Source organism: Camelus ferus, chromosome 5 (assembly GCF_009834535.1).
Source record: "Camelus ferus isolate YT-003-E chromosome 5, BCGSAC_Cfer_1.0, whole genome shotgun sequence".
Taxonomy (NCBI): domain Eukaryota; kingdom Metazoa; phylum Chordata; class Mammalia; order Artiodactyla; family Camelidae; genus Camelus; species Camelus ferus.
In genome coordinates, this window is record NC_045700.1 from 66,106,415 (window position 1) to 66,128,626 (window position 22,212).

At 43.9% G+C, this 22,212-nt stretch overlaps 1 protein-coding gene across 8 annotated transcripts in view; it reads left to right on the forward strand.

Moving 5' to 3' along the window:
• Nucleotides 1-20,840, forward strand: part of KLF7 (Kruppel like factor 7) — a 390,342-nt gene extending 369,502 nt beyond the window's left edge. For 6 of the 8 annotated variants that reach the window (XM_032479987.1, XM_032479985.1, XM_032479988.1 and 3 more), the window contains 2 exons: nt 7,599-7,722; nt 14,628-18,622. In XM_032479987.1, coding sequence (XP_032335878.1) covers nt 7,599-7,722; nt 14,628-14,679 — 176 coding nt within the window. In that variant the 3' untranslated portion in view covers nt 14,680-18,622. Of the gene's footprint in view, nt 1-7,598; nt 7,723-14,627 lie in introns of all 8 variants that reach the window. The other 2 variants (XM_032479981.1, XM_032479982.1) reach the window with 1 other exon arrangement.
• The last annotated feature ends 1,372 nt before the right edge of the window (nt 20,841-22,212 follow it).

Here is a 22,212-nt window from a genome sequence, read left to right on the forward strand (position 1 = left end):
CCAATCCTCTCCCACTGCTCTCAGGCTCCCCCAAGTCCTCCCCAGTAGGTTCAGACCTATCCTCCTTCAAAGCTCTGTGCCCCGCAATTACTCTTTTTCTCATTCCTTCCCTCCCTCCCTCCCTGCAGGAAGAATAAATTCCTTCCAATACTCACTTGAAGTTGTACACCTGAGTTGCCAGCCTCTGAAAGTCACTGGATCTTTGGGGGAAGGGTCCCTGCGCGACGTTGGTTTGCTTCTGAAGGGCACAGTTTTGCATTAGAGATACCGTTACTTTCAGAGTGGCTTGGTGATAGTTTTGATACCAGCTAAACTGGGACCATGTTGCTTGGGACTAAAGTTACATTTTTTTCCTCTTTATTCTTAAAATTAAATTTTTTTAAATGATGCAGAAACAATGGTTTGGTCGTGGTTGTAGTAATCAACTGTTCCTGCACGTTATCCTCTGCAGTCATGCTATCTTCACATTTGAATGCAAACATCAAAGATTGGCCAAGAGTTTGAAATTCGTGGTTCTTAATAATCAAATTGCTACCTAAATACATCAAATTGAATTGTGGGAACCTGGCTTACAGGAGATATTCTATGAATTAGTTTCAAATAAATTCACATGATATAGTTATCTTGACAGAAAAAAAAAGGCAAATGTTTTAACAACTTTTCTCATCTTCGGAAAGCTGATAGAAATAATTTTAAAAATTAAGTTTAGACAACGACAACAAAAATAAAAAAAGAATCAAAGCAAAACAAGAAAAAAAATGCATGAAAAAATTAACCGTGATGCTAGAAAAACATTTAGTTTCCTAAATGGTCATGCTTACCTGTGTTACAACTTGAGAACGAGTAACTTCAGGTATGAGTATTGAGGTTAAATTCTAAAATGAATTTATAATCTTTTGAGAATTGCTCTCTTAAGAGTTGTGGGATTTTGTTTTGTTTTGTTGAGGTAGGGAATTAATTGTACCTTGCTGAAAATATTAGAATACTGTATACATTTTTATGAGATAAAAAATCAATTTGACTTTGAGAATGTTATGATACCCCACACCTTATGGGAGATGTGCTATGGTGTCTAAAAATGCCTAGGCCTGTTATTATTTTATTAATTGTTTTAAAAATAGAGTAAATGTTTGCATGCTCTGTAAAGTAGCTTGTGCTTTGTGTAAATTCAGTAACTCAGGTCCTAGCGGCTAGTTGGCCTTTGGGTGAGCAAGTGATGAATGAAGGGAAAAAAAAATCAACATGGAGCATAAATAAATGAGTCCATATTTTATTTTATAATACTAGTTATAAAGGCCTTTGAAATTCTGGAAGAGAAAGCCCTGGTCTCATTTTCCATTAATAATCTAATCTGAAAACCCTGAAAAGAAAAAATATTTAAGACTCAGCTGGAATCTAAGAGAAACTCTGAGACAGTTTTCCAAAGCAGAGTTAATAACTTGGGGTATTTTTTAGTTGCATCACGTACACCCTGAGAAGGGATTGCCAAGCTATCATGTGATGTTTACTGGTGACTCTTTTTTCAATGTTAAGAAAGCTTAGTGACATTCTCTCTCTCAATGTCTTTATTCCCCAGGTGGCTTAGATTCTCTAGTGCTGCTAAGTGTGATGTGAAAGCAGTTGATGGGCCTTTGCTGCTTTCGTCTGGATGTGCTTGGTGGCAATACATAAACCCATTACAGAGTATTCTTCCTGCTTTCCATCTTGCTTTTCCATTTCCTGACCTGCAAAATTTCAAATTCCTAATCCAAGTCCTAAAGAGACTAGGATCTTGATATGCCCAGATAACAGAAATCTGGTAGCTGCATTTTTTAAAGAATGAAAAGAAATCGATAAAATTAGTTTTAGCTGAAATCTGGGCATGTCAAAGTCCTAGTCTCCTTAGGAATTGGAGTAGGAATTTGAAATTTTGCAGATGAGGAAATGAATGCAGAAAATTTGCATGTGCGGTGTTTATTTTCAAGAGACTTTCAATGCAAGATTCTGACACCTGTTCATATTTCATGCTACAGTCTCTATCTAAAGGCACATGGATAGTGCAATACGCTTGACATATCACTTATGCTCTCCCCAACACATCTTTAGTGAGAACCTTTACAAATGAGTTTCAGAAAATGACGCACTTGGTTTCCCAGAGGGGATGTTGCTCAGGAGACTGTGGTCCCAGATGTGAGATGAAGGTTACAGGAAGATTTTCAAGATACGCCTCTTTAGGCTCGAGCAGATAGGGAAGGAGTGGGAACTGATCTTCAATGGTGAAAGAATAATCCATTGTAGAGTTTCACATTTTAGTCTCTGTCACACAGGAGTGACAACGTTTAAACAAGCAAGCAGCCATTTTCTGCTTTTAAACCAGTTCATTATGTAGAAAGAGAGGGACTGAAATCACTCAGGCTGTTCTGCCCCTCTGTGTGCTTGGGTCTTTGTTGCAAATCAAGATGCTTTATTCATTCAATGTCTTCTACAGGATTGAGCCAGGCCCTGCTGTAGAGCTGTTGATATCACAGGGAACAAAGTAGATGCCTACAGGAAGCTTATACTCTCCTCAGGGAAGCAGACAATAGTACATGCAAACAATATGCAATCTAATTTCAAAGTGATTACCTCGTATTGAGAAGGTGACGAAATCTGCTGTTCAGCAGTCAATGGTGTGGAGACATTTGAGCAGTGACCTGAAGGAAGTGAGGGAATAAGAGTGTTCCAAGCAGAAGGGATAGTAGCAAGTGCAAAGGCCCTGAGGTGGGAGCACACCAGATAGGGCATGGTGAATTGAGATCAGGGGTGGGCAGATCATGTAGACTCTATACTGAAGGACCTTACAGGCTTTTGATTTTTATTCTAAAAGCAATAGGAAACCATTGGAGCATTTACATTTTAATTTCTTCTTAACCTTTTTTGGGTCTTGAACTTCTTTGGCAGTCTTGTGAAGCCTGCGGAACCCTCTGCAGAATGTTTTTAAATGCATAAAATAAAATCCAGAGGTTGTTAAAGAAACCAGTTATATGGAAATACGAAGATTAAAGTCCCCTGTAAGGGGCACACATGCTCTGATTTACATTTTCAAAGAGCTGCTCTGACTGCTGCAGGGAGAATAGACTGTAGGGGCCAAGGATGGAGCCCTGAGACCAGTGAGCTTGGAGTCACGCTGTTTTCATCACCTTGTGGAACGAACAGTGGTGTCTCCAAGTAGGGCTGTGCAACCCAGTCTTTCTGAGTGCAGGAAGAAACATTTATAACTTCTATTTATATTAAATTGACCTTAATTCTTTTAAATTTCTATACTGAGTGTATGTTTTGTAATATCCTAATATATTAGGACATCAGTACATTAATATTATTCATGAATAAATCTGTGTGTGTTGGAGGTACATGTTCAAAAGGTAATTGTGGCAGTGTTTTTTGATAGATCAAGTGTGATGATCGTGATGTAGAAGCGTTACTCTCTAAGAAACTTTAAAAAAGAAAAATGCCACTCTGGTTTAGCCTACATTCCACTAAAGAGGCCATTTTGTGGGGAAGCATGGAATCCTGTCATGATTCAGCCTTGCTAAATGTCAGTCCTGTTTCTCAGGCAGCCTTCACCCTCCTTACGAGCCCTCTCCTCATATGACTGTAAATCTATTTATACCTGATTAGATCTGGTGCGACATGTGCTCCCCCAGGGAAACGAGTTTCCGGGGGTTAATGTCCAGAAAGGAAAAGTCGTTTTTGATGTTTCCCCTAAAATTGAGGGGGTTCTGAAGGGCGCCCTCTGCTGCGGGCCCCGGGAACCGTACTCTCTCGTCCGTGCTCAGCCCCGTGCTTGCACTCGTGCACACACTCCTTCCAACTAGAGTTCTAACGTGTGAACCCCGTCTCCCACCTGGCTGTCTTGCAAAGACCTCTCTTGCACATTTCTGTTTGCTTTTGAGGTGCAGTGAGCCGAATGGTGGTGGGCATTCTCGGGACCCCTCGGTGTAGCGTGGGGCAGGGCTGTGACATTTTCTGTTTTATACCCAGGAATAGTATCTGGAGTGGAGCAAGGAGAAAAGGGAGGGTGAGGGAGATGAGCTGATTTGGGGTGAAATCTGCTCAGTTGTGGCTGAACTGCTTTTTTCTTTCTTTCTTTTTCTTCCCCCCTCCCCCCCTTCCTTCCTTCTTTCCTTTCTTTCTCTCTCTTTTTTCTAAAAGTCTTTCTTTCCTTTTATAAACAAAGCCATTCTTTTATAAAGAAGGAATTCCAAGCCTTTCATAAAATGAGTTGAAATCCTCAGGTAGGCTGTGAGGATAAAAACGAATTCATTGTGGATGTAGGTGGTTCCAAGATCCAGCAGTAGGTGTTGGTGTCCAGGGAGATGTAATCTTGGCCATGCAAAGTACTGACAGAAGAATTTCACTGGCTTGAGAGTAGATATTGGTTTTTGGAAGTGAGGATAGAACCCAGAAATGAGGCCAGCCTAACTGCACTGTCTGTGAGCTTTAAATATGAAGTTCTATTCCCAGTTCTTTATATATATATTTTTCTGCCCCTCTGGTTTCTGAACTCAGCCTGTTTCAGGCACTAGTCCTTCATTTGGCTGAGTTCTTTCTTGGTTATTTTAAATTTCTTATTAGTATTTGCAGAAATGGCAACATGTAGGTCCATTCATCAGACACTGGAAAAACAGTATAACTTGCCTAAACTAGAGGGGACAGAGGGGCTTGTCCTCAGTGCTATTCTGTATAGCACCTGCTGCACGCAGGAAATGAGGTTAGGGGACACGATTCACAGCCAAGTCAAGCTGTTTGTAGTTTCTGTCTGTGCAGTGCAAGGGGGACACTACGGCTGGCAGGACACTGAAATACCTCCTAGACAGAGAATGGTTGATTTGTGCCAGGAATTAACAGAGTATCTACATTATTTTCTGGGAAATCACGAAAGCCTTGATATTATTTGTCAGAATAAAACAGAACAAAACTAGTTTTAAAAAGTCAGCAAGGGGAAAAGCAAACAGTTTGGAATTAACAACAACAACAAAAACCCCAAAGACATCACTTTCATCTCCATCATTTTCTCTCTGTCCTTTCTGTGTCCTTCAGAATTTGGTTGCCTGTGACGGGTGGGTCCGTTCGATTGTGGGATTGATTTGGGGGACTGGATGTCTCTGCTTGTTGCTGTGGAGTGTCGTGGGATTTCCAGAGGCCTGGCTGCACTGGGGTCATACTTGGCACCCAAGGTTCCAGGACCCTCAGTTCTACTTGCATTTGAAGGCCTTTGGGAGTGGGGGGCATTTTGAATCTGAAGCCTTTGGTGCTGCCTCGTTCTCCGTTTCTTGTTGTTGTCTGTGCCAGATTTCCTTCAAGTGACAGAGCCTCATGGGTGATCAATAGCATTAAGTAAGTGATGCCAACAGGCCTCTCTGAGAGGCCATGTCTCTCTCCAACTTGGGTCTCATATTTCCCCTTCAGCATCCTACTTGCTCAGAGCTCAAAGAATACTCAGTTTTTCTGGTCTATTCTCCAGCAGTCTACTGAGAAAATATTTAAAACTTAAGAAGACTCTTTGTTTCCCAACATGTAAGCTGCCCAGATCAACTCCAGACTCAGCTGCCTGGAGCCTGAGTCCTGAAAGTTTGTATTGAGAGCAGGTCGGACCTGCCCCCTCAGCAGCCTCTGAGAACATAGGCAAATGGGGAGGAAAGGGAGTTCAAGTTAATTGAATACTTACCTTGTGCCAGGCTCCAGAAGTCCCACATACCCAACAACTTATTTAAAGCTCACAATAAACATGGGAAGCTCACACCCATTTGACAGATAAGGACACTGAGGCCTGGTGTCTGTGATGAACGAAGCAAGATCCCAGGTGTGCTGATTCCCAAGTGGATCTGATACCTCCACTCTTTCCCATCTCTGCAGCAGGCACGTTTTTCTAAAATTGTGGCTTCAAGGCTCCAGAAGGTGAACTTTTAACACTGCTCTGTGATTCTTTTTTTTTTTTTTTCCTGGCTTCCAAAACTGAATGGGTTTCCTCCTGCGCTTCCAGCCCCTCTTCATGTCCTCTTAGTTCGATTGAAAAGAAATGCCTGGGTTTCTCGTTCCTCTTCTCCGTGGGTCTTACAGAGCAGTGGCTCACTGGGGCACCGATTTAATGAAATAAAATTTTCCATCATGTTTGGTTCAAGTCTAGGTGATACAAATAAAGAATTGTGAACGCTTTGTAGTTAGGTTTAAAGGGAAGGGAAAAGGCAGAAAGAAGAAAGTGGGTCAAGTATAGTATCTGGGCAATGTCTCCTTAAGTGCTGCCTAGTGCAGGTTTAGCTATTAAAAATGGAGACATGATGGGACAACCATACAACTTTGACACTTGTGTATCCAGAAATGTCAGGTTTGGCAGTTTATAGTATTTATCAGTTATGTGAATCTTACCTATGCCAGGCACTGTTCTAACGAATATATAGTACCTAATTTATCCTCTCCTAACCCTTCATAGTACATAACCCTATTATCTCTAAGAAAAAAGAGGCACAGAGAGGTTGATTAACTTGCCCAAGGTTAAACAGTTGGGGCAGAACCAAAAACTGAGCCCAGGGAGGTTGGCTTCTGAGCTGTGGACCACTAAACTAACCAGCTAACTCGGGTACAAGACTAGTTAACTCTCACGATTTGAAAGATTACTTTTCTTCTTATTAGAACCAGCCCAGCAAACAGTTGGAAGGGTAAATATTTGTCATGTTTGGTGACAGGCGTTGATGGGTTAAAGGAAAAAAAAAAGGTCTTAGGAAAAGTCATGTACTTTCTCTTCCATGTTCCTCCATCTGTATTTACTGTGCAAAAAGGTCACTTGAGCACAGAGCTCAAATTTCGTGCTTCTAAGCAGCTTCACTGTGGTTGAAAGCGTGCTCTACAAATTGACTTTAACAATATTTTGTAATCCTGTGTCTCACTCTCGAGTATGAGTGCTCTGGAATCATTAAGTTTTGCACTTCTTAAATCGGATTTTTGTGACTGTATTTTACAGAAATGGCAGGAATCATTAAGTGACTTCAGTTTTACTCTCAAATCGTAGCCCTTTCTCGTGACTGTCCATCCACTCATGTTTACTGGAAGGAACAGGGGTTCTGGGGGAGCTGAGCTCTTTGCCTTGTCAGTCAGCTGCCTGGCTTCAGTTTGTGGAGGGGGGAAGAGGAGGGAGAAGACTAAAAAGGCTGAAATGGTAAATTACTTTAGGATCTAGAGAAAAATAGAATTAGAAGCATTTGTGGTTCAGATGAAAATAGCACATTTCCTTTCTGCTTGGAGTGTGGGGGGTCAAAGTGCTCCAGGGAATAGAAAATAAATAAAAATTGATCCCTCACCAGTCAAAGGAGATGCTCTGACTCCAGGAGCTGAAATGACAGCTCCAGATTTGAAGATCTTGTGAAACCATTTTTGAAGGTTAAAAAAAAATAAATAAACAACAAAAACACCAGGAGACTTAAAAAAAAAAAAAGTGGCATGCTGTGTTAGGAAATGTCATTTTTTTTAAGGGTGATTTTTTTACAGCCCTTTTCCGAGGCTGTTGAGTGGGTAGCAGAACCTGATCAGGTGTCTGGCCATTTTGTTCCTGTTGCTGACCATGGTCGTTCCATCTCTTCTTGCAGGTGAGAAGCCTTATAAGTGCTCGTGGGAAGGGTGTGAGTGGCGTTTTGCACGAAGCGATGAGCTCACAAGGCACTACAGGAAACACACAGGTGCAAAGCCCTTTAAATGCAACCACTGCGACAGGTAAAGGCATTTAGAAACTGCTGGGACGGGGAGGGGAGATGGTGAGGTGGGAGGGGGGGTGGGCTGGTTGCGTGCTCTTGGGTTTATCACAAGCCTCTCTTGTGATTCTTGGGCCCGGGAACGCTTTTTACTTCTCCACTGAGAAAACCAATGAGATCAGGGTGACTTCTTGCATGGAACCAAGAGTTGACATGAATTCTTGGTTCAGTTACACAGGTATTTAATGAACACCAGATCTGTGTTAGTCATTGGGTATCAATAAGACATAGCTCCAACCCTCAAGGAGACGATGTGACAGATAATTTTAGTATAATAGGAAGAGTAATAGGGTAGAGAACGGTCACCTGTAGCTTCCGATCTTTTTATTAACATCAGTACCGTTTTGTCTCATTCTTAATAACGTGAGAGAAGAGAAAGCCTGCTTAACAGAGGGGAGCTTAGTTATAAGGCTTTCCTTCAAAGCATTGTCAGGAATGAATTTGCTGAAGAGAGTTCCCACTCTTGGGGGGCCTGAACTGTTCTTTCTTCTTTGAAAATAGGTACGAAGGTCTAAAGATGGCGAGGCTTTGAGAACTTAGCCTATAATTCAATTTCAAACCTTCAGCATTTGATAGTGGAAGAAAGAGCACGGAGCAACAGATACTACACAAGTAATAGTATCTGACAGGCCTGGCATTATCAACCAATAAACCCAAAATGGAGACTCTGCAGGCCAAGGTGAAGGCAGGATTAGGTTTAGACATAATCAAATAATGGGCTTGCATCTGAGCGTGTTATCCTTCTAATCCTATTTCTGTGTTTAAAAGGAAGCTTAAGAAAATTAACCATCTTTTTAATGCAATACTAAAGGTCTCGGTTATGATGAGAAAAATGCTTCTAATATGATAAAAGCCCTGAAAGCCTCAGGGTTCCCCGGCTGGGCCAGCAGCTCACAGGATGGCAGGAGGGGTGTGCAGGATGTCCACAGAGGCCTGGCTCTTGGTCGGAGGAAATGCGATCGCTTTCGCATCCTGCCTCCCCCGCCCCTGGGCCGCACCTCCCCTCACCAGACCTTCCTCTGGAGTCATGCCTGTTTGTTTGGAGAGCAGGGTGGGAGTGGCCAGATCTCATGGGTGGCCAGTTGGCTTGGTGCTCCTTGAAGATGCTTATAAAAGAGCATTCATGTTTTTCCTCCCTTTTTTTTTTCCTTCTTCCTGAAGAGGCTATTTTCCTCTTATCTTCTTTGTTTAAGAACTAAATAAAGCCCCCATGCCTCCTGGAGCCCAAAGATAACCTCCCAGCCCAGGGCGGAGGAAGTACACTTCGTGAGGCTACTGTCTCTCATTCCCTTGGAGCTCTCTTCTGCTACCCAAGAACACAACCTGCTTTTTCATTTCTACCCCATTACCGCCAAGTCCCCTGAATTTATGTGAATCAGTGGCTGATCTTCTACAGATTATATTTCAGTAACGTTTCCCCTTACTTGACATCTTCCCTCAACTCCCATCTCAAGTTCATTCTTCTCTAACTCCGGCGACTAATAAAGAAGTCCTTTAAGGAAGGACTTCATCAGTGGGAACGAAGATGAATCCTTTGTGAGCTGTCAAAGGATGGTGGTAGGAGGTACACACATGTGGTACACCCTTCTCTGCAGGTTGGTGAGGCCAGTAGCTGGAGATGCTATGTAGGAATTGCCGTTATCCTTGGAAACGGACGAAGAGTTCTTATGGGGAAATCGCCAGAGTTAGTATTCCTTTCTTCAAGTCAACTGAGTTATTAAGGAATTTGCCACTGTCCAGCACTTGACATATTAGGATGAAACCTGACCATTTGTGTGACTTATGTGGAGAAATCTTTCAGACCGACTGGATAGTTCAGTGAAAGATGTGAGGGATGGGTAATTTGGTTAGTCTTTTGCTTTATTTTCTTCATCAAAATATATTATGGTTTCTGGAGCTAGAAGTTTACTGAGCAGATAGAACAAATTCTTGTGCCAATGTATTGGGGGGAGATGACGAGTTGCTCTGAGTCCTGTGGTGTCTGCCAAGAGTTAGCACGTTTTCACCAATGGCAGAAATCAGAGGGTGGAGTCTCATTAGCATCTCCTGACAGGCAGCACCTTGCCCTTCAATTGCAGGACTTGTGTTAAGAATAGAGCAGGTCTGGGAGGTGGTGTAGGGAGTTGGAGTTGGTCCCAAAGCCAATGGAAGGAAAGCCTGCAGTGGCCGGGGACTTGGCATTCCTTAGAAGACTTTTACCTTCAGAAACAGAGGGCATCTGTAGCCCTTAGCAGGACCCTGAATCCTGTTGGTATCGCAGTGTGAATGAGTGCAAGAAACCTGTCTGTTGCCTCGTATGATTTGAGCAAGTCAGACCACCCTACTTAGAGAAATGGGGCTTCCTGTTCTTAAAGTGTGTACCAAGTCTAACTTATACTTTAATTTGCCTATAGGGCAGATCAAAAAATACATGAGTTTTTGTTTGTTTTGCTAACATTTAAAATTGCAAAATGCCACAAAAATCTCTATTTCTGGCTTTGTCTGGAAAACTCAGAAGATCTGGTAACAGCAGGCTCATTCCCACATGGCCATAATTTTCTGGAGCTGAATAGTCATCACTGCCTGTTGGTGATGGCCGTGCGGTCACTGACTTCCCACCGCCCCCTCCCGTGGCCTCCCCAGTAGGAAGGCAGACGCGTGTATCACCACACTTACTCTGTTGTCTCCTCTTACTGAAGAGCGGTAGCTCTTCATATCCATGCCGTATCACAAGTGGAATCAGGTAGTTAGAAAGCGCTGTGTGTTTCTGACACTTGACCCATGGCACCCTTTTACTTTATCTGCCTGGTCCCTGAAGACATTGGGTCTCGTGACCTCTGGTTTCAGGTTTGGGCTGGAGGAGAAGGCAGTGAGGCGGCTCTGACGTTTTCTTGCCGTGAGACTGAACAGCGCAGCCCGCTGAGTGAGCAGCTGCGTAGAGGGATGAGCCTTGTTTCTCAGCCCACAGAGCGCGAGGCTGCTGCTGGTGGCAATCAGGGCTGTTTCCATTATACACGGGCATAATCCAGGGAGGCTGCTCCCAGGGTAACACATCCAAGGTCCTAGGAAGTTTTGAGGAGGTATTTCGATCTTCAGTCTCTAAGTCAGCCCACTTTTGGGTGGTGAGAAATAACCAGTCCGTATCGAGCCCTTCGGTGCCCTGGAGGGTTGCGGTTGGCTTCACGCCCAAGTGACTTTAGTGGGCCTCCTTCACAAGCAAGAGAAACGACAGTAGGGGTTTGACTAGTTCCCTGTAATGAACAAGTTTCAATCACTAAGGACCTTCTTATTTAAGGTCATCTGACTGCTGTCTAGTCATAAACACCCTCTGGGGGTGTATTACCCTTAGAATTATTTGATTCTGCATTTCTAGATGCTGGGTTTATCTATTACTTTTTACTTTACTATTCCATGTGGAACTCAGTAAGTATAAATTAATAAATATAAATTAATCATGACTAAGTATCTTGCTGATGTGTTAAATTTAAATGAAACCTCAGCGGTGAGGAACCTAGTCTAATTCTGAGCATCATATCCTTCCTAGAATTTGAACAAATAACAATGCTAGTTTGATTCAGGAGGGGTACAATTACGTTTCATGCTATGTTAAAGATTTGGTTAGTTTTTCACTCTTTTTTTTTTTTTTTTTTTTGGAAGGAGCCTGAAGGGTAAAGTTAGATGCTTGTATGTATATTCCTAGATACCCAGCACAGGCTAGGCAATTGCAGAATAAAATGCAGAATAAAATTGTGGAACACATACATTACTGAGTGGTTCTTTCCAGTGAGGTTCTGTATCAAGAATACCATTTCCCTGCAAGTTCTTAGGATATGGAAAGGAAAGGAAAGAGGTTTTGTACTGCCAAGGCTTCTCCTTTGCATCTTACCATCTCAATCGCCATGTTCCTCTTTTGGACAAGCAGGTTCTTGGTTCCCGCTCTGTTGCTTCCTTTCAGATCCTTACTGCTCAGGCCTGACCAGATTAGCTTCTGGATTAGTTTTCTAGTTGCTGCCATTACCAATTGCCACGCATTTAGTATCTTCCTTATTTGTCTTTACAAACTGATTACCTTACAGTTCTGTAGGTTAGAAGTCCAACACACGTCTCATTGCAGGTAAAATCAAGGTATGGGCTGCACTCCATTTCTTTCTGGAGGCCCCATGGGAGATTCCATTTCCTTGTCTTTTCCAGTTTCCAGCTTTGCCCACATTCCTTGGCTCCCAACCCTGTTCCTTCATCATCACAGTTGCTCAGTCCTTCTCATGCTGCCATTTCTCTGGTTCTCTTTTCAGTCCCTCTTCCACTTTTAAAGACCCTCGCGGTGACATGGAGCTTCCCCAGATAATCCAGAGTAATCTCCCTATTTTAAGGTCGGCTGATCAGCAAATTAATTCTATCCACAACTTTAATTCCCCTTTGCCTTTTGACCTGACATATTCACAAGTTCTGGGGATGAGGTGTCGATGTTCGGGGAGGGCCATCTACTGTTCTGCCTACTATGAACTCCTTAAATTGACAGCTCAGCTGGACCTTCTTCTCAGCCTAAAAACCAGGCATGGCTAAGAGCCTGGGCTCTGGAGTCAGGCCACTCAGGCTCAGATTTTGGCTTTGCCTCTTTCTGATTAATGTCTTCTCTGGTCGTGGGGATGGGAATGGCACCTTATTTATAGAGTTCTGGTTAGGACGTTAACTTTAAAAAGGAAAAACCTACAAAAAGAACTTCCTAACTTGATGCTTCCTCTAGGCTGTTGAGATAAAGGAAGGAAGGAGAAAAGGAAGAAGGAAAGGAGGCAGGGAGCGAAAGAAAAAGAGGCAGCGAGTAGCACTGAGCGTGTGCCCTCAGAACAGGACAGGACGAGTCGTGCAGATCAAATACCAAATTCCCTGCAGGCTCTATTGCACGTTCTTCTACCAGTGACATCAAGTACTTGCTTTTAAGGAAAAGCACTGTTTATCACTGTTTTATAGTGAATCGAATCTCCTTCAGATGCAACTCTAAGGGTTTATCCAAGTATCTAGCTCATACCAAATCAGGGACTGAAATAAGTGGGTATAGTTAGAACTGCTGTTACTCAACATGTTACTGGATTAGATCATTTTCTCCTGTACTTTTCCCATTATTGTGTGCTGTTCACTTTACCTTTGTTCTGTTCTGCTTCATTTCCCTGAGGTGCTACCCTGCACGTGTACCTGTTTAAGAAGTGAGCAGAAGCGGTGTGTGGAGCATGCTGGGGTCAGGCGACAGGGCTGGTGTTTGTTTGTTTTAGGAATGAGCAGATACAGGAACATGCTGCCCTGAACAGGAAACCTTGCTGACCTGAGCAGGACAGCTTGCTAACATCCCAACAAGAGGTTTGGACGGTGAGGGTGTCTCAGGCCCCCGGGGACCCAGGGAGCATTCTCGCAGGTAGCAGGGTGGTCGGTTCCAGAGAAGGATCGAGGGAGAACACACACCCGAGCTAAGAATGAGTACTGTCTCACGTGCTAACGTCCCTGGAATCCCAGCCGGAGCCTTAGATCGTGTGCAGGCTTCGGGGATATGGAAATGGCCGCTCTGTTAGTAATAAGTAAGAACCCTGGCTTAGACTGGTGTTAGCATCCACGGGTATGTATTAGCTCAGATAAATGAGAACAGAATTTGATTTGTCTTTAGTTTTGGCCGGGTCCGGTTTCTCAGATGTCATCAGGGCTCTTTCTCTTACCCCCGGCCCCATTTTTCTCTGTTAACTTCGAATCTCAAGCACGTTCTTCCCCACAAGGCCATTTGCTGCTCCAGGCTTCAATCTTAATATCTTAGCCCCAGTGGAAAGAGAGCTTCTTTCTTGCAATAGGTCAGCAAATGTCCCAGAGCTGGCTCTCATTGACCTTTACAGGTCATGTGACATCGCTAAGCAGATCACTAAGCAGATCACTATGGCTATAACTTCAGCCTTAGGAGGAGGGTCAGCCCCATACAACTGAGGACACAAGAGAGTTGCTACCTAGGGGAAAATCATGTTGGTGGCGTCGAAAGAAAGGGGAAGGAGTGAAGACAACCACTTGGATCTGCTCTGAGGCTGAGGGAGGCACTCAGTGGTGAACCTTGGGTACCAAGAAAAGCTCAAAAGAGTGAACTTAACAGATCTGCCCGGCTCTCATCCTGTGCATGCTAGCTATGTGACCCTCGCCTCGCTGTCCTGACCACACGCACATAAAAGTCGTGTGAACACTTACCATGGAAGTTACCTGAGGGTGTCACTGGGGTAATACTGGGGAAATACCGAGCACATGCCTGCATATTATACCATACTCAAAAAACATGAGCTTTTCTCAACTTGAATATAGAATGTCTTTATAGACCTGCAGGTATCCCAGGCAGCATTTCTGGGCTTGCTTTGTAAAGTTTAAGACTGAAATCTGGGTGTTGGAATGTGGGAGTTTCATCCCTCAGTGGCTAAGCGTGCTGTGCTGCCTTCATGGCACACGGGCATGACACATGTTGTGTCCAAACGCTTCTACATTTGTTTCTTCTTCAGTGATGACGATTGTGATAATAATGGTTAGTATCCACTGAGAGCTTACCATGTACCAGGCAATTTTCTAAACACTTGACACAGATCATCTCCCTTCATGCTCACAACCAGGAGGTAAGTACTGTCATTATCCCCATTATATGGAGGCGGGCTTAAGGCACAGAGAGGTTAATGTGCTCAGAGTCACACAGCGAGTGGGACAGCTTGAACCCAAGCAGTCTGTCCCCTGGGCTCCCCCCACCAACGCGCTGCCATGTTTCTCAACACGCACGCACTGCCTCTCTTTCAGGTAGGCGTTATCATTTTCTAAGGGGTGATGGCAGTGGGCTCTGTACCCAGACCTGTCTAACATCCTTGTTGTTTTTATATTTCCTAGGTGTTTTTCCAGGTCTGACCATCTTGCCCTCCATATGAAGAGACATATCTAAAAAACGTAAAGGCCGGAGTTGTCATGGCGTCGGCCATTGTCTGAAGGAAATGCCGTGAGGCAGGGGACTGGACTTCAGGCGGGGACCCATTGCCTCGCAGAAGAACGTTCTCACGTATAAACCTCTGTGTACACACACACAGACACAGACACACACAGACACGCACACATGCACTCACACACACACACACGCACACACTGTCATGCACTCAGCTATATTTGAAATATATACGTCTATTCTTTACGCCTTGCCCTAGCCAGATGGTAGAAGACGAAGAAGGAAACCAGGTGAACTCAGCAAGGCAGTCTGGCTGCTTACTTCAGCACTATTGGAATTATTTCCCGCTGTTGCCAATGGAAATCAAAGAAAATGGATGTGACGTCTCTGCAGGTGGACGGCAGTAAGAGGGGCTTATTTAACTCGCTTCTCAGTGCAACTTGATGGGAGAATACAACGTCTTAAAGTTGCAAATGTGTAGCACTAATGTTTCTTTTTCAATAGTTGGGGGAAAAATGACCTAGAAAACCAAATTGCAGTTTGGTAGCCAAAATTAACTCTTGGTTTATTTGTCCTTTGTGTGTGAAAAGTCCTACTATTCCGTGCGTCCGACTTCCTCACAGAACTGTTGATCAGTTTTGGTTCTTCTTAGTACTATTGAGATCTTTCCAGTCGATACCAACGGCCTTAGCGGCGGCAGACTCTGGAATAACACCTTACACCTTTCTGGCCTGCATTTCTCTAGACTTCACTCTCCAGGGAGGAGTTTTCTTTTCTTACTTTTTGACTCTTGCACACCATATGCACTAGGGATTCTGGAAACTTCTAGCATGACTGCAAAGTGGCCAAGAGAATAAAGTCCTTGATGATAAATCACAGTATATCCCTTGAGCCTCACCTTATTGCCAGTGCTAGATTTTTTCTTTTTAATCTCTCTGTTTTTTGCTAACGAAAACTTGAAAAGCTTATTTGGAAGCTTAAATGTTTTATCTTTTCTCCATGGACTAAACCTCTCCAGGACTCTCTCTCGGCACCTGGATACCCAGCTCTCAAAGCAGCCAATCAGATGGGACATCACACTTTTCTTCTCCCCCTTGAGGCATCATGACCTCAGCTTAGAGCGATCAACCCCGTGCTGTGTGTCATTGCTACCCTATAACCAGTTTCAGCGTAGATGTCGCTAGTCTCAAAGGGCAGCTGCATATTTAACCTAACTCTGGGTTATGACCTGACAAAAAGCCAAAAATATCACTCTTTCCAGGAGTGGGGAAAACGGAGGATGCCTCCCAAGTCTAGTGGCTTCAAAACACCATCATCCTCTCTTCCTCTCTCATACCCGCTGAGTCCCATCACCCAACTCGTTAAAACACACAATTCAGAATGCCACTGTGGGAGTGAAGGGGGGACATTTAAGGAAAGGGTTGAAATGTTTCTCTCGTGGTCCGTCTGAAAAGGAGAGACAGAGTTCTGATTTTTTTTCCTGGCTAGGCCCACCATGACTTGTGACCCAGAGCACCCGGGAGCAACAGAGGCCTCACGCTTACTCTGCAAGCTGACTCTGAGGGGGTACATGCGTCACCTTCCATCCCATATACCCATCCAACACCGGTCTCCATCTCCCCGCATTCTTAGCTAGCTGGCACTGGCCTCAACTCCAAAGACTGCCTTTAGGACCATTCAATGGCCTATGCAAGCAAGCGGGGTGGTTATTAGGGCAGATTGTATATTTTGTATATTCTGGGACCATCCCTTCAAGACACGTCTCAAAAAAACAAAAATGGCATTTGGTCCGCCCGTGGTTGCTGCTCCTTCATACCAGCTGGCTCCCCTCCTGCCCTCCTCTGACTGTTTGACTCATTGACTGTTAAATGCCACCCCATACCTATTTGGGATGCAAAACTGAAGTCTTTAAAAGGAAATAATAATATAAGAAACAGAGACACATTTATGACAGCCACCTTCAAGATCCTTGGCATTTGGTTTCTCAGCTTTCTGCAAACTTTGATTTCACTGAAATGTTGAACCTACTCGTCGGAGGGTAAAGGAGCCTCCTTATCACAAATGCTGTAGCTGCCAATTGGACAGTTGGGGCATTCTGAGGTCTGGCCCTTAAAAGTCTTCTTTCTCTTTTTCCTTTTTTCGATTTAGACCAAAAACAAAAACAAAACAAAAAAAAAAACAAAAAACAAAAACAACAAAAAAAGATAAACCACCCTAAACATACACACACACCCCAAATCTGCCCATTTGCCAGAGGCAATTCTGTATATGTTAGTCGGAGGGTATTAAAAAAAAATCAGTTTTATTCCAAAGATGTAAAACTAGACATGACTTAGAAACCATTTCTGGAGCACTGCTTGCTGACAATCTCGTAGCTCTCGACTGCATTCGAGTGTGTTTGTAGCCAGTCCATCAGGGCATACCATGGGACGATAATTGAATGTGTGGTGCATCCTTGCTGGATGAAGGATGTGTGAGGACCTGGAACCTCAGCTGTATTAAACTGTAGCGCCTCCAGTCAGTGCACTCGATGAAAGTTTAGACACCCCAGGTTTTATTGGTTCAATGATTTCCCTTTCTAGAGCTGTCTCCAGCCTGACTGCACGCACACCCCAGTGATGGCATTAGCCATGGCTGCCACGACTGACAGACGTTCTCTCCCCAGCTGGAGCTGCTCTTGCCTCTCGAAATGCTATTATTAAGGGTTTATAATAATTTAATTTTTGAACTGACCAATGCAAGGCTCTATTAAAAAGAAAGTTTTTCAAAAAATGCAAAAGAGTAATCATTGCTTGTTTGCTCCCTGTTGTCATCTGTGGTCTTGAAAGGATCTCATTTGAATGTGGCAGAACAAAGGCCGTTTGGTCTTCATCGGTGTCTGAAATGTCTGGCAGTTCCTCTCTCTTTTGTATCAGCGAGGTCCTGTGTAATCTGCTCCTGACCTTTCTCTGAGCGGGGTGCATTGAACCGCGATGGTGGGGCTTGCTTGCTTCAGGCATTTTTGACTGTGAGAATTGGCCTGAGAATTTGGTGGGTGCTAAGTGGATGGCTTTGAAACTATTCTTTAGCCCGATTGACACCTCTCAACGATAACCAGTCCTATCCATGGGGGCGGCGGTGGGGGTGGTAGCTCCGATCATCTTGGAAATGGATTTGTGATAAAATGTCCATCATCTCTGAAGTGGCAGAGATGGTTGGAAAGAGCCTGCTGGAAGAAATAACCTGAAGCTGGTTCGCTTCCAAGGGGACAGGTTATTTAGAACAGTGCTTTAATGGACATTTGAAACACGTTCAACCGCTTTCTCATTTAAACTGTGACCTCCTGACATTCCAGGGGATCTCAAATTTGAAAGGGAAAATCTGGCATGGTGTTTCCTGTGGCTGTCCTCTCAAGCACGCTTTATCCAGGGTTCAGAGTTTGATGTATAGAAAAAGAGTGTTTCTAAGCCATTGACAGTTTTCTTTAGTTCAAGTTGTGCTTCTTTCTCCTACCACATGGCTGTAAGTCAAAGATGTGGAGACCTGAAATCATCATGCTGCTCCTACCTAGCTCCTGGCCTCCTGCCCCACTGATGGTTGACTGGCCCAGCTTAATGCCTGGTGGTGATGAATATTATGTCCAGAAAAAGAGATGTGTGGATTCCATGACAAAGCTGCATTTTATAAGAATATCGGAGACCCCCAAATGAACTTCATGCCGACCATTTCCTTCTCCTCTCTGTGCTCTCCCTTGCAAAGTCCTTCAGTGTCACCTGCCCTCCCCTCCTGCACCTCCTGTGCCCTTTTTACATCTTTGATTGCCTGATTATAACAGGGTAAAAAAGACAGCCAACCTCACGCATGATTAGCAGAACTGATTCCTTTTTTTTTTTTTTTTTAAATCTTCCTTGAATCTAAAAGCCAGAGAAGATTTTTTTTTAAAGGACTTCAGTTTGGGATAAGCTTCCAGATTAGCCATGTCTATTTGCATCAAAGGGGAAATAACATGAGATTTTCAGGGCCGCTCATCCAGTGCATGCAGAACATTCTGCCTGTAGCCCCACCTCAATTCTTCAGCAAAGTCAAAAGAAATGAACTCAAATGGCAAGACCAACAAAACTTAGTCATTAGTTTTATTGGCTCACAACAGTTTCCTCTATAGAAGTCACTTCATAAAATATAAAATACAGTGCAAAGTGCTTTTGGCTTCTCTTTTGCACGAGTTGGTTTCAGGAGAAGGAAGAAGGTTGGGAAAGTCAGGGATGCAACTTATTTAATTACAAAAATCAGGTTCATTGTTTCTTTTAAAAAAAATCTTACAAGGGCCAACATTTCTGGCCACAGTTTTGCACCTGGATCTTTGCCAAAGTGAAAAGGCATTGAGTCGAACCTGGTTGAGAGCTACTTGTGGAAGCGTTCCCTGGCGTCTTCCGGAAGTGGCCAATGCCAAGTGTAGGGTGGGGGCAGGAGGAGAGAATTTGCATTCCAGGTCTGGATCACGTACGTTTCGGTAAACATGGTGTTATCTCCGTTTGAAAACTAGAGGGGCTGGCCTGAGTATACATCCATGCCTCTTTGATGGCTTACTTTCCTCAGTGAGGATCTCTGGGAATACTTGAGATGAAACAACGAAAGTGTGTCAAAGGAAGCAAAAGCTGCTTGTAAATGTGAGATCCCATGACTAACTGCCTGAGGCTTCAGGGGTTCCTCTTGCTTTTAACACTCTCTTAAATCTCCTCTGTTGGTTCCTAATAGATCCCGGAAAAGGGAAAAATAAAGCTGCAGTTAACTTCCTGACGTGCACTCTTCCAATAGAGTACTGTATTCTTAAGGTGTTTTGCATTTACGTATAAGTCCTCGGGAAACAGGTATCCAAAACGGAGAGAAATCCTAGGCTGTCACTTCACAAATATCCCAAACGAGATACTCTTTTCAAACAGGGCTCCCTCTCAGCAGTCAGGAGGGAAGGTTGATACGTTCTTTGTTGGGGACTGTTTATACAATTTTTTTCAACTGTGAGCTTTGGAATCATAAACTGCTTTGACTCCAGCTTCTGTCTACTGCCATAAAATGGACCCCACGTCAGAATAATGAGGGTGGTATGTGTACACGCAGCTAGACGCGTGTGCGTGTGTACCTGTTGTACCTTCGCAGAAGGAAACCAGTTAGGCTACTGACGTTGACGAGGAGTAGCCACCAGTGCCTAATGCCTTTGGGGGGGTGGACGCTTATATAACTGCCAGTATGCTGGAAACACACTGGGAGCTCCGCGCAGAGGGGCCGGGCCGAGGGTGGGAAGAGGGGACATGTTAATCCTAGGCCTCTGGACCCGAGGCAGAATCATTTCTGCAAGTCCAGGTCCAGAAAGGCTTTGGGGCTCATTGGCTGGTTCTCAACATTTTTGTTTTTGTTTTTGTTTTTGTTTTTCCCTCGGCATGCATTTTCTATCTAAACCCAGACTTTGTTAAATTTCTTTATCTTTCACTTCTGCTTCATTCCAGGGAGGAAAAATACACCTGTTATGGCCAAGATCTCCTTGCTGACACAGAGGCAAAAATAAACATTTCATGTTTTTGAAGCCTCCCCTTCCTTTCCCTAAATGCCCCCCAACACTCCTTCTCTCTCGTCACCCCCTCCCCCCTCCCATCACATGACTTCCCAGCCACCACCACTTTTCTTTCAAGTCTCTATTGTCCTCTTCACAGTTGCTTGAAGAACTTTATTTTTGCACTATACATTTTCTTTTTGCCAGATGTGTCTAACAAGTGTGTTTGGAGAGACCTACTCCCAGCCCCCTCCACTCCCCCACCTCCCCCGGTCACATGCTCTCAGGCCTTCTCTGGTATTTATAATATATCACAGAAGTACCCAGTCTTATAGCCCTCGGTTATGCCTTTTTTTGACATTTTATTTTTTTTAAGCTTTTTATATATATATATAAATATATTACTTTGTCAAGTTTTTTTGCTGTACAAAAGTCTTAAGATTTAAAACTATTATTTGTATTATATGATGGTGGTATGTTAATGTTACAAAATTATTAATGAAGAAAAAATTTATTTTTGTTACTGGTCTGTTTCATAATTCTTTTTTAAATTGGTATATTGTAAGATATCTATGCAAAAAATGTTATGTGACGCATTTTTATTTAAGAATGTAATATGTGTAATAAACAGTAGAATGTGTTTGGCCTTGGAATGCCTCACTGTATGTCTCCTTAACTTATTTCATTGGGGAGAAAAAAATCCTCAAAGAGACACAAATGGGTCCTTATGGACCTCATGAGAGTTTTGTTTCTCAGAGAGAGAAAGGGAAGCTGAAAAATTGTATTAGGTCATTTTTCTTTGGGAGGTTGCTGGGTGTGTGTGTGTGTGTGTGTGTGTCTGTGTGTGTGTGTGTGTGTGTATTTTATGGTTGTAATGAGGTAGCTCAGTGCCCAAATAAGAAGGAACACTGAAGGCAGTTTATTTCTTTGAGGGGAGGAAAAGAGTAAATGGTTGGAGGTTATGAAAAGCAATATTTTAGAACGAGGTGGATTGTGGGACGTTATTTGTTTGTGGGGTAGAGAAGCTTATTGAAAGCAGTTTATTTGGCGAGAGAAGCGGAAAGTTTGTTCTGGGATTGCACTTAATAGAGCATATTTGGAAAGGGTTACTTGAAGTGGTTGGTGGAGGAGGGAAGAAGGGCAAAGGTGAGAAGGGACAATTGAGGTGAGGGCTGGGGGGAGTTGATTTAGGGAGCAGGTCTGTGACAAAGTGGGGAAGAGATGACTGGCCAGATGCAGAGACATTTGGGTGGCTAGGTGCAGTACAAAATGCAGATGCAGATGTCAGCTGCCTCAAACAGTGAGAAGGGGGTGACGGGAAGTCCAGGGAAGATTCTCAGAACTGAAAAGGACACTTACTAAAATGTTCTCTTCCACACACGACTTCCAGGAAGGAACATCCTGGAGTAAAGAGTAAGGCGGAGAACCTAACTGGTGCTATCAGCCCAGCTCCCATGCAGGGCGACGCCCCGAGAAGAGTGGTACCGCTGACTGAGGGCAACAGCGAGCACGTGTCACTTACATGGGACCCAGCGCTGCTCAAGTTTTCTTCACACACTCTGGACTCGGAAACGGCTCCAGTGCCGAATCACTTCTAGCCCACCTCAGGTGATCCGACGAGAAACTTTTCAGTTCATTTTCTCTTGAAAGATGATGGCCACAGTGCCTGAACGCCACGCTGACATGGGCCTATCTCTGAGCAGGTGACAGGGGTGAGGAGTGATGCAGCGGGCAGGGAAGGGAAGCTGGCGCATGTGTCCTCGCCTCATGAATCTTAAGTTAGAGAGAACAGTAGATGCTTTGGGGGCCAGGACAATGTTTTTGAAAATTGTGAGGATCAGCTTCCCCATCTTCCGAGCAGACAAGTGAGTTGGACGACAGGGAAACCCAAGGCTGACTTATGAGAAACTCTAGGCGCCAGTGGGAAAAACCCCAGCCTGGGAGTCCACAGCCCTACCTCCTGGTCCCCGGTCATTTAGTAGGTCCATGACTGGCTGAGTAATTGAACCATC